The sequence below is a fragment of the Dryobates pubescens genome, chromosome 31 (assembly GCF_014839835.1).
Source record: "Dryobates pubescens isolate bDryPub1 chromosome 31, bDryPub1.pri, whole genome shotgun sequence".
NCBI lineage: Eukaryota > Metazoa > Chordata > Aves > Piciformes > Picidae > Dryobates > Dryobates pubescens.
The window spans coordinates 5,659,085-5,672,339 of NC_071642.1; the positions used below are offsets into that span (position 1 = coordinate 5,659,085).

Here is a 13,255-nt window from a genome sequence, read left to right on the forward strand (position 1 = left end):
CACGGGACAGCCCTTCCCCGGGGTGGCCAGGACAGCGGACCCCGCCGTGACCAGGGCAAGGGACATCCCCTTCCTGGCCTCGATGGGACAGGGGATATCCCACCCCGGGAGCCCCCCAGCCGCAGGAGAGGGGGCGGCAAGGACCTCCGTGCCGGGGCGACGGGAGATCCCGCGGTGCTGTGCGGGCCGGGGGCGGCGCCCGTCCCGGTCGGGGCCCGGGGGCGATCCCCTCCCGCCGCCACCGCCCCGCCCCGCTGCCGGCCCGCCCTCGGCCCGGGGCTGCGGCGGGCAGCGCTGCCCGGCGCCGCGGTGCAGCCCAGAGCCGCCGGGCCCGGGACGGCGGCTCCGCGCTGGGGCCCGGCTGCAGCCCAGACGCCCGGGCGGTGAGGTGAGGGGCGGCGGAGACGGGACGGGGGGGTCCGGTCCTGTCTGGCCGGCAGCGGCGGCTCCGGACGGCGGCGGGGCGGGGGCTCGTCCCGGTGGCGGCGCCTGGCGGGGCCCCCGGAGCCGGAGCCGCCGCCGCCGCTCCGGGCCCGCCGAGGGGCCGATCGGGGACCGCGCTGGGGTGGGACGGGCCTGGCATCTCCCTGCTCGGGAACTATGCCCGGGCAGCACCGGGACCGGCGCTGCTGCCCGCACCCAGCGGAGCGTGGACCGGGGCAGGCGGCTTCGGGCCGTCGGGGCCGAGTTGGGCCGCCCGCCCCGGCTGGCGGGGAATCTCCGGGGCGGTGTCCGGGGCTGGGCTGGGTTGGGCTGGGGGCGCCCCGACCTGCGGGGGCGTGCAGAGTGCTGGGAGCGCTATGGGCGTCCCGGAAGGGTGGGGATGCAGGTGGGCACCCGGGGCGTGGGGACCTGCTAGGGCGGGGGGTGCTGCAGGGCTGGGGGACACTCCGAGGTGCTGGAGCCCCACAGGGCTGGGGGTGTGGCAGGGCAGTTTAGCTGCTGCAGGCCCTTCTGGAGTGCCGAAGGGTACATGGGGTGCAGATGGGAAACCCGCCCTGGGGCTGTGCCCACTGCTCTGAGTGTACCTGGCTGTGTGTGTACCCAGGGCTAAGTGGAACCACTCACTTCACCCCCCAGCAGCTCCTCGCAGCAGGGTGACCCCAGACCGTTGGGACTCTGCCAGCTGCATGTGTGGTCATCAGCCCTGAGGGGATCAGGGAGGTGTTGGTGGAAGTGCTGGTGGGCAGCTGTGATGGGGGTGCAAGACCAGAGGTAGATGTTGTCTAGTGGAGATGCAGGAGCCCTACGGAGCTATAGGTGTGGCAGGGCAGGAAGAGCAGATCCCCCTGTGAGCACATCTACCTATGGACCATGCCTGCTGCCCCGGTGTTGTGTGAGCCTGGGGAGGTCCCCGAGGTGCTGGAGAGCCCAAGCAGCCCCCACGGCTTTCTGACACCCGTGCTGACAGTGACAACTCCAGAAATAGCAGCCCAGCCCTGAGATGAGGCTGCTGAGTGGGAAGCAGCATTTCCTTTTCCCTCTCTTGCCAGCGCAGGCACAGCCACTCACATGGCACCCAGCAGCAATGGGAGCAGCCCCAGCATGGGCAGTGTGGCCAAGGGGGCCTGGGAGAGCAGGTGTGGGGACAGCAGGTGGCACACACCAGCTGCGCTGTACAGCCACGGCACAGGGGACAGGGACAGGAGAGACGGCCGAGGAAGTGTGGTGAGCCCTGGATGCCACAGCACCGGTGGTGACACTGCAGGTGACAGGGAGGTGTGACTGCCAGCTCCCTGTGAGCAGCCTGAATCCCAGCAGGGCACTGGGGGTGGCGGAAGCCCTGTGCTTGCTCAGTGTTTTCCCTTCGACTCTGGGACAGCCTCAGCCCCGAGCTTTGGGCCTTATCTCCTGTGCGCAGCTTTGGGGGAAGCGTGCCTGGCCGAGATAAATCAAGTCGTGCTGGCCAGGGCTGCTCTGGACTCTGTTCTTCTCACATTCCTCATGACCTCACTGTTTTGGCTTGGGAGGAGAGCCAGTGAGAACTCTCTCCACGTCCAGCCCTGGCCACGCTGGTGGAGTGGCTCAGGCTGCATGGCCAAGCACCTGTGGCCGAGCCAGGGTGGGGGCTGCCCCATTTGTGCCCCTGATGAGGGAAAGGGCCCAAAGAAGTCTGCAGCTTTAAAAATAGATGTGCCAGATCTGTCCCCTGCAGCCCAGGGGCTTGGGGACCCAGAGCAGAGGTGGTTCCACAAGGCTAAGGGTGCCAGGGGGCTGGCTGAGGCTGGGGCATGAGTACTGGGCTGTACCTGAGCTGTGCCAGCTTGCTCAGGATGCCCCATCCCTGACATCGCTTTTTATTGTCGCTGAGCAGAGCAGCTCCAGTTTTGGCCCCAAGTTTCCTCTGTTGGCATCACTAGGATGGCAGGAGGAGGAAATAGAAGTGCAAGCCCAGGATGAAGTGCAGCCCTGTCTCCACAGGGATAACTGTGTCCTCATGCAGTAGATTTCTGCTTCACCTCCTCCTCTTCCACTTCCCTTGGTCCCCCCCTGCTCCTCTGCAGAAACAGAGTGGGGCTAGAAATAACGTTTGCAGTTTTATCCAAAGGAAGATGGCACCTGGGGGCCCCTGTGCCCAGCCCCAGCAGCACCAAGCCCTGGTGCCCAGGGAAGCAGCCACGGCTGCTGAAAGTCAGCCTTTGGCACCAAGGTGGCCGGCATGGTCTTCCCCATTGGGACTTCAGCCCAGGTGGAGAGCGGCTTCCCTTTGAAGCGCTGGTGGCGGCCAGCCGGGGACAAGGCTGGCTTTGTGTGGCCGCCCCAGCAGGTGCCAGCAGCGGCTGGGCCGAGGGTGTGGGGACTTAACCCTTTTGCTACCACTGCACAGGGCCCTCTGCCACCGTTGCTCATCCTCTCCAGCTCAAATCCAGCCTGCCTCTCACTTGGCCACCCAGCCCAGGGCAGCCCAGGAGCAGGCTGCATATCATATGGTCCCCAGGGGGACATCATGGGGACCCTGTCAGGGTTTGGCCATCACAGGGTCTCCTGAGCAGTATTACAGAATCACAGAATCAACTGGGTTGGAAAAGACCTCAGAGATCATCAAGTCTAACCTATTACCTAATACCTAACACCTCCTGACAACTAAACCATGGCTCCAAGTGCCACATCCAATCCTTTTTTGAACACCTCCAGGGACAGGGACTCCACCACCTCCCTGGGCAGCACATTCCAATTGCCAGTTACTCTTTCTGGGAAGAACTTTCTCCTCACTTCCAGCCTAAACCTCCCCTGGCACAGCTTGAGACTGTGTCCTCTTGTTCTGGTGCTGGGTGCCTGGGAGAAGAGACCAACCCCCACCTGTCTACAACCTCCTTTCAGGAAGCTATAGAGAGCAATAAGGTCTCCCCTGAGTCTCCTCCAGGCTGTGCAGTGATTTAGAGCCTGCAGGTCCCATGGCCTGGCCTGGCCCCTTGTTTTGGAGATGGGTGAAGGCAGGAGCTGGATCCAGCCCATCTTGTTGGGGGCCGAGAGCCACGGGGGAACTGTGGGAGGCTGTCCCCTGGCTCTGGGGACAGGCAGTGCTGCCATGCAGTTGACAGCATCCACTGGCAGCGGCTGAAGGGGCAGGACAAGGTGGCACAGGGAAGGGGCAGGACAAGGTGGCACAGGGAAGGAGCAGTGCAGCCCTGGGTCAGGAGAAGGGACAGCAGGGCAGTGCTGGTGGAAGAGCCTCTGCCACAAGCGGCAGACCTTGCGCAGGGCTCCTGGCAGAGGCAGCTCCTCCTGGCACGGCCCCAGGCAGGACAATGTCTGCCCTGGCAGCGGAAGGGAGCTGCTGGCCGAGGAAACACTGCCGCTGGCCCCGCTGCTGCTGCTCTCCCTCTTCCTCCCGTTTGATTTACAGCCTGCACAGAGCCCGCTGGGAGGTTTGTCCTCACTACCTCACTGCTTCATGACCTGCAGCGAGGGCCCTGCAGAGAAGGAACCTGGCAGCTCCCCAGGGCAGGAGGGATTAGATGAGCTGGGGGTGCGTGGACCCTGCCAGGCACAAAGTTGGTGGCAGGGGAAAGTTGGAGATCCCAGGGAAGGTGGAAGGGGTGCCAGGATGGAGCTGGGATGATCCCAGCAAGGTGGAAGCTGGGAGTGTATCAGCTATGGATAGGTTGGTAGAGGAGGGGAAGAGGCCCAGGATCTGGCCTGGTGACTGATGGGAGGTGTCTCATCCTTGCCTGGTTGCTGTGAACCCCTTGACCCCATGCGCTGGGGCTGGCATTAGGAGGCTGCCCTGTCCAGCTGAGCCTGGCCTGGTGCTGCCTGTGCCATGGCTGCTTCTCCAGCTCCTGGCAGCTGCGTGGTCAGGGTGAGCTGTAGGCTGGTGACTGCAGCAGCATTGCCATGGGCAGTGGGTGCAAGGCAGGGACTGTCACACTGTTCCCATGTGACAGGGATGGCCACAGCATCTCTGCTATGGAAGTCTAGATCTTCTGGTTGGCCCAGGCAGGGGATTTGGGAATGAATAAGAGTGTTTGTCAGCAGCCAAGGCACCCTGCTCTGGACGGTGCTGAGCCTCAGCTTCCCTTGGGGCTGTTCCTGACCTGCCTTTCCTCTGCTGCATGCTTCCTCCCTTGCTTTTTTCCAAAAATAGCCTGGTGCCAACTGCTTTGCCCACCAACAGCTGCACAGCCACCTGTGCCCATGGGCAGGGCCACCACATCCCTGCCACGTCAGGACCCAGCAGGTGCCTGGGGGGTGACGCTGTGCACAGCAGCAGAAGGCGTTCCTGGGGATCCGTTTGCCCCTGTCCTGCTTCTGCCAGGAGCACTTCCAACCTGGGCCCAGCACCCAGATGCTGCCAGATGTTATGGCAGGTCCCATCTGAATGCTCACAGCTGGCAGCACCCCTAGCTGTGAGGTCAGCCCTGGCGCGCAGCCACATCCCACTGGCTCCCCTCCTGCGTGCCCATGCCTGGCTCCTGGGGTTCCCATTTCATTGCCCCCACCTCCCACTGTGCCTTATCCCCCATTATCAACAGGGAAAGGCAGCCAGGTCCCTCCTGGGGGGGTCACTGACCCTCAAGACACCCTTGGGGCAGGGATGGGCAGCACAGGGCACCCTGGCCCTGCTCAGCCCTGGCAGAGGGCAGCCATGGCACCCAGTGACCAAGGGGTGCTGGCAGCTGCCTGCTGTCAGGTGGCTCTGCAAAAGCATCGATTCGCTTCATCCGAAGCAAACTTCGCCGCCGCCTCTTTTCTCTTCCCCGTCCGTTCCCACAGCACAGCCAGGCTCTGACTCACGGCTCTGCACCCTTGGAGCTGACAGCAAGCGGCCGCAGCGGCCCCAGCCCAAGCATTCCTTAAATGTACAAAGAGCCCCAGCCCCGCGGGCAGCGCTGCGCTCCCTGCCGCACCGCCGGCGCCACAGCGGGGGAGGGGTCCTGGCACATGGTGGGGGTTGGTTGTGGGGTGTCCCCTGGCCAGGGCACACAGGTTTGTGGCTGCGTGGGACTCAGTGTTCCCTGTTGGCTAAGTTTCACTGGACGTGGCCCTCTCGTTGCAGGTTGATGATCCCCTGGTCAGCAACATCCTGGGGAGAAGATGGCTCAGCCTGCACCCCTGAACCAGAACCTTCCAGGTAAAGGGACTGGGAGTGTCACTGGGCAGGGACAGCAGAATGGCAGGGCTGAGTTGTCCCACCCCATCCCCATGGGCTTCTTCACCCCAGCACCAACCTCAGCAGGGAGTGGGCGCCCTGTGACACCCAACAACACCGAAGGTGCCAGGGTCATCTGCTGGGCCCATTGCCAGCAGCATCCTGACACAGAGCAGGGGCTGCAGATCCCAGTATAACCAGTAGGAAAAGCTTTCCTGTCTCCATCAAGTCTCTGCCTAACCATCCCTCCTCCACCTGCAGATCTTGGGGGCCCATTCTTGTACCGGGACCAGGATGATGGGGAGAAGAGCTCCTACTCGGTGGAGACTCCCTATGGCTTCCTCCTCGACCTGGATTTCCTGAAGTATGTCGATGACATCCAAAGTGGCCAAACGCTCAGGAAGGTGCCGCGCAGGGCCAGAGGTGCCCGGCAGCCGCCCAGCGCCCTGCGCAGCCCCAGCAGCCATGCCAGCGCCTGGACCTCTACCGAGTCCCTCAGCTCCATGGCCAGCGAGGACGGAAGGACAGCCGTACTGCTGTCCCCGCACAGCCGGGGGGCCCCGAGCAAGCCAGCCTCCCATCCTGTCTCACCGCCGCTGCCGGTGCGGCTGCTGCCTGTGCCCACCCGCAAGGGCCTCATGCGAAACCCGCGGGTGGAGAAGACCCTGCTGGAGACGAGCAGGAGGCTGGAGCAGGAGCAAGGCCATTTGCAGGACGGCAGTGGTGCCTCCCGCGGTGGCCTGAGCCAGCCGCTCCCCTGGGCGCCGGTGGGCACCGAGAGCCAGGTGGGCTGGGGCCGGGTGAGCCCTGGCAGCTCGGGGCGCAGCACCCCAGCGGCGGGGCTCAGCACCCCGGCGGCAGGGCTCAGCACCGCACCCCTGCACCACGTGCGGGAGCAGATGGCCGCGGCCCTGCGGCAGCTGCGGGACCTGGAGGAGCAGGTGAAAGTCATCCCCCTGCTGGAGACACAGATCTGCGAGCTGAAGAGGGAGAAGGCGAAGCTGATGGAGAAGCTGTCAGCAGAGCCCGGCGAGGCTTTTGGCCACCCCCCTGGCTCCGAGGTGGTGGCAGGGGGTGAGGAGCCAGCCCGATCAGGGCTGGAGGGTGAAGTGGAGCCAGCAAAGGGGCGAGCGAGCAAGATTGCAGAGCTGAGGAAGCTGACGGAGAAGCTGGCAGTGCCAGAGAGGGCTGGCAGGGCTTGGCCCAGCAGGAGCCCCAGGCCCACCGAGAGGCTGTGCCGCTCTGTGGCGGTGGGCGAGGACCGGGCCATGGCTGATGCAGTCTTCTACTACCGGTCCCAGCAGGGGGGCAGCGATGTGGTGGATGGCAGGGAGAGGGAGTGCAAGGATGCGGCCGTCTGGGTGCTGGAGTCCTCGCTGGGGCTGTCCAGCGAGGCAGAGCAGGAGCTGGAGCTGCTGCAGCAGACGGTGGGGCACCAGAAGGAGGTGATCGCCCTGATGGAGGGGCACCTGCAGGAGGCCACGCGGGAGCTGGAGGAGCTGCGGCTGGAGGTGTGTGCCCGCAGGCCCCGCGGGCAGGCAGACAAGGAGGTGACAGCCAAGCCACAGGTGGCCGAGGCACTGGTGGAGGTGGCAGTGGCGACGCAGAGCCGGGCGGCCGGAGACACCCCGCAGACGGCAGAGGCAGGCGTGGAGTGCTGCCCACAGACCGCCTGTGTCGGGGTGGGCTGCCGCCCCCAGGGACACGACGTGGCTGTTGGACCGGATTCGGTGCCCCGGGTTGAAGACAAAGGCAGCCAGACCGACGTGGGCAGCAGCCAGACCGACGTGGGCAGCAGCCAGACCGACGTGGGCAGCAGCCAGACCGACGTGGGCAGCACCGTCCTGGCAGGTGAGGAGGCAGAGCCTGGTGCAGGACATGCCCTGAGTGCCTCCTCAGTTCAGGATGCAGGAGATACAGGGGGGACGTGCCAGAGCAGCCCAGCCTCCAGGGCAGCCACTCCAGAGATGATGCCCAGCGGCTGTGACCCACACACAGTGCAGGATGGCAGAGCTGCTCCGAGCCCTGCAGCCGGTGAGCCAGCAGCAGGGGTGACAGCAGGGTTTGGGCTGGGACGGTCCTGTGGAAAAGGAGAGGGTGGCCCTAATGGGGACAGTGCCTGCAGGGCCAGCGTGGGGAGGTTCCTGCTTGCTGGCTCCTGACACCCATCTCTACCCCAGGAGCCCTGAAGTCCATCATGAAGAAGAGGGACGGCCCCCCCCGGAGCGAGGCCGAGGGCAGCAAGAAGAGCCTGCAGTTCGTGGGCGTGCTGAACGGGGAGTACGTGCTGGGGGCCTCCCCCTGCCCTCCTGGGCTGGCCCTGGGCCCGAGCATCCCCACCCTCTGCTGGGGAGCAGTGGCAGTGGGGTCTCGGGGGGGGACCAGGCAAGTGCTGTGGCACCACCAAGCATCTTCCCTTTGCGCAGGTACGAGAGCACATCCAGCGAGGAGGAGGAGGAGGAGGAGGAGGACAGCTCCTCTGAAAAGGCTTCAGCTGACAGCTCTGACAGCGAGGAGCAGGACACGGAAACCTCGGACGAGGAGGCTGGGGAGGGCGAGCAGGAGCCAGGACAGGAGTGCCAGGGGGGTGGAGTGACCCTGATGGAGCCCCCCGAGGTGAAGGAGAAGTAAGTGCCCAGTGAGGAAGGCTTCCTCACACTGTGCAGCTGGGAGCCACAGGCTGGCACCAGACCTGCCCCCTCGACACCGCTGCCCTGGGGCTGGTTCAGCCAATGGGGAAAAGCAGCTCCAGCTCCTGCAAAAGCCATTCCGCAGGAAGAGTCCTGCCAGCTTCTTGGGTCTGCTGAGGAGAGGAGAAGAGTGAGGCCTCAGATGCCCCTTTGCTGGAGAAGAGTTTGGAGGGGGATATTGAAAAACCAGCAGCCCTTTAATGGCATTTTTCAACAAAAGGGAAAAATTTGGCCTAAAACTGAGTAAATCCTGCCCGAGCACAGCCGGGTAGGGCTTGGCTCAGCAGAGCTTTGCAGAGGCTGAAGCTGCCAAGGTGCAACCACCAAGCCAGCTGTTGCACCATGGGGAGCTCATGGAGGCTCACTGGCATGGGGGGAGAGGAGCTCTCTGCAGGAGCCTCAGGGTGGCCCTGGCTGGGGAAGTTTGGAGGGGGGGAAGTTGACACAGACCTGCAGCGCAGACCCCCCCTGCTCTCCCCAGGTTTGAGCTGAGCCCCAGGATGCGAGAGGCCTGCCTCATCGTCAAGACACACCTGGGCCATGCTGGTGCCACCAAGAGCAAGGAGGTGGTGAGTGGGGTGCTGTGGGTGGCACTGCTCACCCAGTACCTGCCAGGGTCCTTCCTAGGGCTGCCCTTCCCAAAAATGGACCAAGCAAAGCTCAGCATCTTCCCCCAGAACGCAGTCCTTGGCTCCAGACACCCTTAAACCCACGTGGACGCAAGCTTGGGCCATCCCAGCATGGGTTTGGGGTTCCCTGCCTTCTTCCAGACCCCTCCTATGGAGGGGCAGGGCCAGGGACAGCAGCATGGTGCTGGGGGGCACACAAAGCTACAGCCCCCAGCTCAGCGCTGCTCGCTGCCCACAGCTCGCCAGCAGCAGCCTGGTCCTGCAGGAGTGGTTCCGTCTGTCCAGCCAGAAGTCCTCCATCCCTGACACAGTTGCCAACCACCTGCTGGCCTTCGCTGAGCTCTCTCCTGCTCTCCTGGCTCATGTAGTGAACCTGGCAGATGGCAACGGCAACACAGCTCTGCACTACAGCGTCTCCCACTCCAACTTCCACATTGTGCAGCTGCTGCTGGACACAGGTCAGTGCCCCTGAGGCCCTGAAATGTGCCCCTGCCACCATCCCACTCTGCACCCTGGGCCATATCCTGGCCAGGACATGGTGAGATGGTGCTAGCAGCACAGAGGCAGGGAGAGCTGCCCTGGGCTGTGTCCATCTACAGGTGCAAAGGAATCTGGGCAGCCACTGCAGCCCAGACTGGAGAGGGGGAACCCCTCCACAAGTCTGTGCTCATGGGGCTATGGGACAGCTTGCAGCACCCTAGGCACAGCAGGAGCCAGGCATATGGCTCAGTCCATGCCTCCTGAGCTCCCTGCTGTGCCCATCCCCCAGGGGTCTGTAATGTGGACCACCAGAACAAAGCTGGCTACACAGCTCTCATGCTGGCAGCGCTGGCGGCCGTCGAGCAGGAGGATGACATGAACGTGGTCAGGAGGCTCTTCAGCATGGGCAATGTCAACGCCAAGGCCAGCCAGGTGGGTGTGGGCTTGGAGCCACCGTGCTTACCTGCTCCCCCAGGCAGCTGCCAGGGCCATGCTCAGCTCCTTCAAGGCAGGACTGTGACTCCAGAGTCTGAAGGGACTGGTACAGAGGGCATCATGTTGTTAGGAACTCCTGCCTGGCATCAGGGCTCTTAGGTCTCACCCACAGCTAATCGCCAGTCAGCGAGGTGCGCAGAGACTGTGTGGGCACCAGAGACAGGAATAGTCCCTCCTTGGGGCAGCAGAAGAGAGGGTGGCAGAGCCTGGGCAGGAGCAGCCTGGCAGTGTCCCTTGCACCGCAGGCTGGGCAGACCGCGCTGATGCTGGCCGTCAGCCACGGCCGGCAGGAGATGGTGGCCGCCCTGCTGGCCTGCGGGGCCGACGTCAACCTGCAGGACGAGGAGGGCTCCACGGCTCTGATGTGCGCCTGCGAGCACGGCCGCACCCACACCGTCCAGCTGCTGCTGGCCCAGCCTGCCTGCGACGTCTCCATCACTGATACTGTAAGTCGCTGCCACCGCGGCTCAGGGACACCTACCCCCACCTCCCCCCCGCGGCCTGCCCCCAGGCCTCTACCCGAGCGCCTCCCTTCCAGGACGGGAACAACGCCGTGGCCATCGCGCTGGAGGCTGGGCACAGCGACATCGCTGTGCTGCTCTACGCCCACCTCAATGGCACCAAGGCACAGCCTCCAGTGAGTACCTCACCGCCCCCCTGTCACCTGCCCTGTGCCACACACAGGTGTGGCACGGCACCGTGACTCAGCTGCACAGGTGGCACGGGGCTCCCTTGGGGGAGGGACAGGGCTATGATCCACAGTGCTCCCCAGAAGGGGCTGCAGGGACAGGTGCCACGCACTCGCTGCACCCTCAGAAGCAGGGACCCAGCCTGGCTGGTCCTGATCAGGAGTTGCTGGAGGGATCTCTGGTGACATTTTGTGGCTGCTCTCTCTACAGCAGGGGATATCACCAAGGGCCCCGAAGAGCCCTGGCAGCCCCAAGACAGCAGATCAGTGACCCTGGGATCCAGCTGGGTGCCAGTCAGCACCATCAGCACTGGGCTGTAACTGATGTCCCTTCACCTGCCACTCCTGTGTGTTGAACTGCTCCCCGCACTGCAGATGCTCCAACCCTCCTGTCACTAGGAGCAGGCCTCCTCCCTGGGCCTCCCTTGCCTCTCTGCTGCTGACAGCAGCCCACACATGGCCACCTTGCTCCTCCAAGTGACAGAAGCCAAGCATCAAGTGTAGGGTGTGCCCTACCCCCTCTGCTCCCTGCTGTCACCACTGGAGCTGTGCTGATAGTCCTCTGCGAGTCCCTAACTCACTGGAACTCAGAACAAACCCAGCAGCACTAGCTCCTGGTTTCTGCTCCCTTAGCAGCCCCTGGCAGCTGCAGGGGCAGTGGAGCTGGTGGCAGGGGGCAGGGCTGTGGAAGGTGAGCACCGGCTCAGTGTCCCTGGGGGAGCCATGCCCAGCAGGCAAGGGAGAGGGGACACAACCAGCTTCTTCCTGGTGCCTTGGACGTGGGCTGGGAGCATTTCCAGACTGAAATACTTGCCCTTTTCTGCATTCCTTTTCCTGGCTGAAATCTGCATTTTTTCCTTGCACATGCACACAGAGTGATAAAAACCCAACCACATATTGCTTAGCCAAAGGATGGAGTTCAACATGGAATCACTTGGTGATGTCATCTACAGAGCAGGAGCACAACTTCTGAGCACTCAGGGCTGCAGCCAAGCTGACAGGAGGCAATAAGCCATGGAGAGACTGCCCAGCCAACACCTGACACAGAGAGCAGGGACCTTGTCCCAGGGGAAAGACAGCAATTAGCAGCTGAATACTTTAAAGTCTCAGAGCCACTGAGTATGAAGGCAACCAGAGCCCAAACCCTTCCCAAAGGTGAGGAGAGCAGCTGAGGATAGCTCCAGGAAAAAAAAAGACTGGCAAGAAGAGCTGAAGGAGCCCAGGGCCTGCAGAGATGGATGTGAATGTCGCAGACGTGTGTGTGTACACCAGGCAGGGTGAGAGCAAGCAAGGTAAGGAGCAAGGACCAGGAGGAAAGAGAAAAAAGCTTCTGCATGTGAAGTCAGCTCTGCTCTGAAGCCTTCATGAAGCCAATGTGTTACAGCCCCCAGTTGTGCTCTGTGGCCCAGCCTCCTCCCCCACCCAGGCCTGGTCTGGACCACGCTGCAGGCTGGGAGGTGCTCCCCAAGAAACTTGCTGTGGGCTGCACACTGCTGTCCTTGGAGTGGGGCTGCTTCAGCTTTGCACTGAAGTTAATCTGCAATGCTCACAGCCACACCCTAGTACATTACTCTATGTATTCTGTACTCCCTGCTTTGGTCTCACAGGTTTGTGTACTGATATTTTAATACTGATGTCCATTTTTAAGATATAAATAACATGTAAAGTAAAAGTGTTTTGAATTATTATTCTAGCCAGCAGCAGCAGCCCCCTGCCTCCTTGTCTGGCTCAACCCCCACCCCAGAACAGCTTCAGTAGAGGTACAGCCCAGCACAGCCCTCACCCTCAGCAGGTGCCTGCACATTTCTGAGCTGCCTACATCCACCAGGCTCATTTTATTCCAGCTGAACCGTCCCAGTCAGCATCTTCTGACCTGTTTCACTTCACAGGACCAAGTGGGACAGCAGAACCAGACTGAGCCCTTTGCTACCCCTGGCTCACCTCAGTGCTCTTGTGTTAAGCTGTATTATTCAAGGGCCATCATCAGTGGGGATGCAGTCACCTCTGTCTTCACAGTGTCATGGGCTGACCCCACAAGGACATCTGAGAAGGGCTACAGCTGCTCTCAGCCATCCCTATTGTAAGTCTACCTCTGGCTGACTCACAGCTGATACCTCCTGCCTGGGCCACTCAGCACTGTCAGCTGCCACAGCAAACACTCTTTGGTCATTCCTAAAGCTCAGCAGGGAAAAAGCAGTCAGAGGACTGCGTTCCATGGCGGAATTCTTGTACTCGCAGCTAGCTCCTGAGAGCTCTGCTGCACCACACGAATCAGGGAAGTGTAGGCTCATGCAATGCTCTGAAACAGCTCCAAAGAATTAACAAGCACTAGATCAAGTGATAGCACAAGCAGGTATTAGTAAGAGCTCTGTCCAGAACACAGACTCTGTGAGCTGACCACAGCACAAGACCGACAGGAGAGTTAAAAAAAACCCACCCCATATTTCGGTATCAGCCCCAAGTGCAGTCCTCACCATCTGCCCACTTTGAGCAATGTGAACACCCATTCCTGAAGTGCTCTCCTCAGCTTTAGGACAGTCAAACTCTCAACTCCACCTGCCACTGAAGTATCTTAATCAAGTCCTGAATGTTGAAGGATAAATCCCATTGGACACTACAGAGGAACTGCAGACCTGACACAGTTCAAGCATACCACAGACCAGTGTCACTCTCTGCCAGG

The 13,255-nt window shown here is 62.3% G+C and overlaps 1 protein-coding gene across 1 annotated transcript; it reads left to right on the plus strand.

Annotated features, from left to right (window-relative positions):
- Window positions 1-274: 274 nt before the first annotated feature.
- Window positions 275-11,127, plus strand: KANK3 (KN motif and ankyrin repeat domains 3). Its single transcript, XM_054175468.1, has 11 exons — window positions 275-388; window positions 5,501-5,575; window positions 5,855-7,627; window positions 7,774-7,873; window positions 8,020-8,220; window positions 8,765-8,852; window positions 9,151-9,370; window positions 9,682-9,824; window positions 10,133-10,333; window positions 10,426-10,524; window positions 10,787-11,127. The coding sequence occupies exons 2-11, from the start codon at window positions 5,539-5,541 to the stop codon at window positions 10,844-10,846; spliced, it is 2,922 nt and encodes a 973-aa protein (XP_054031443.1). The 5' UTR covers window positions 275-388; window positions 5,501-5,538; the 3' UTR covers window positions 10,847-11,127.
- Window positions 11,128-13,255: the final 2,128 nt, after the last annotated feature.

Coding starts and splice junctions, on each gene's coding strand:
- KANK3 (XM_054175468.1), top strand. CDS start 5,539: ATGGCTCAGCCTGCACCCCTGAACCAGAACCTTCCAG. Junction 5,576..5,854: donor CCTGAACCAGAACCTTCCAG/GTAAAGGGACTG, acceptor CTCCACCTGCAG/ATCTTGGGGGCCCATTCTTG. Junction 10,525..10,786: donor GCACCAAGGCACAGCCTCCA/GTGAGTACCTCA, acceptor CTCTCTCTACAG/CAGGGGATATCACCAAGGGC.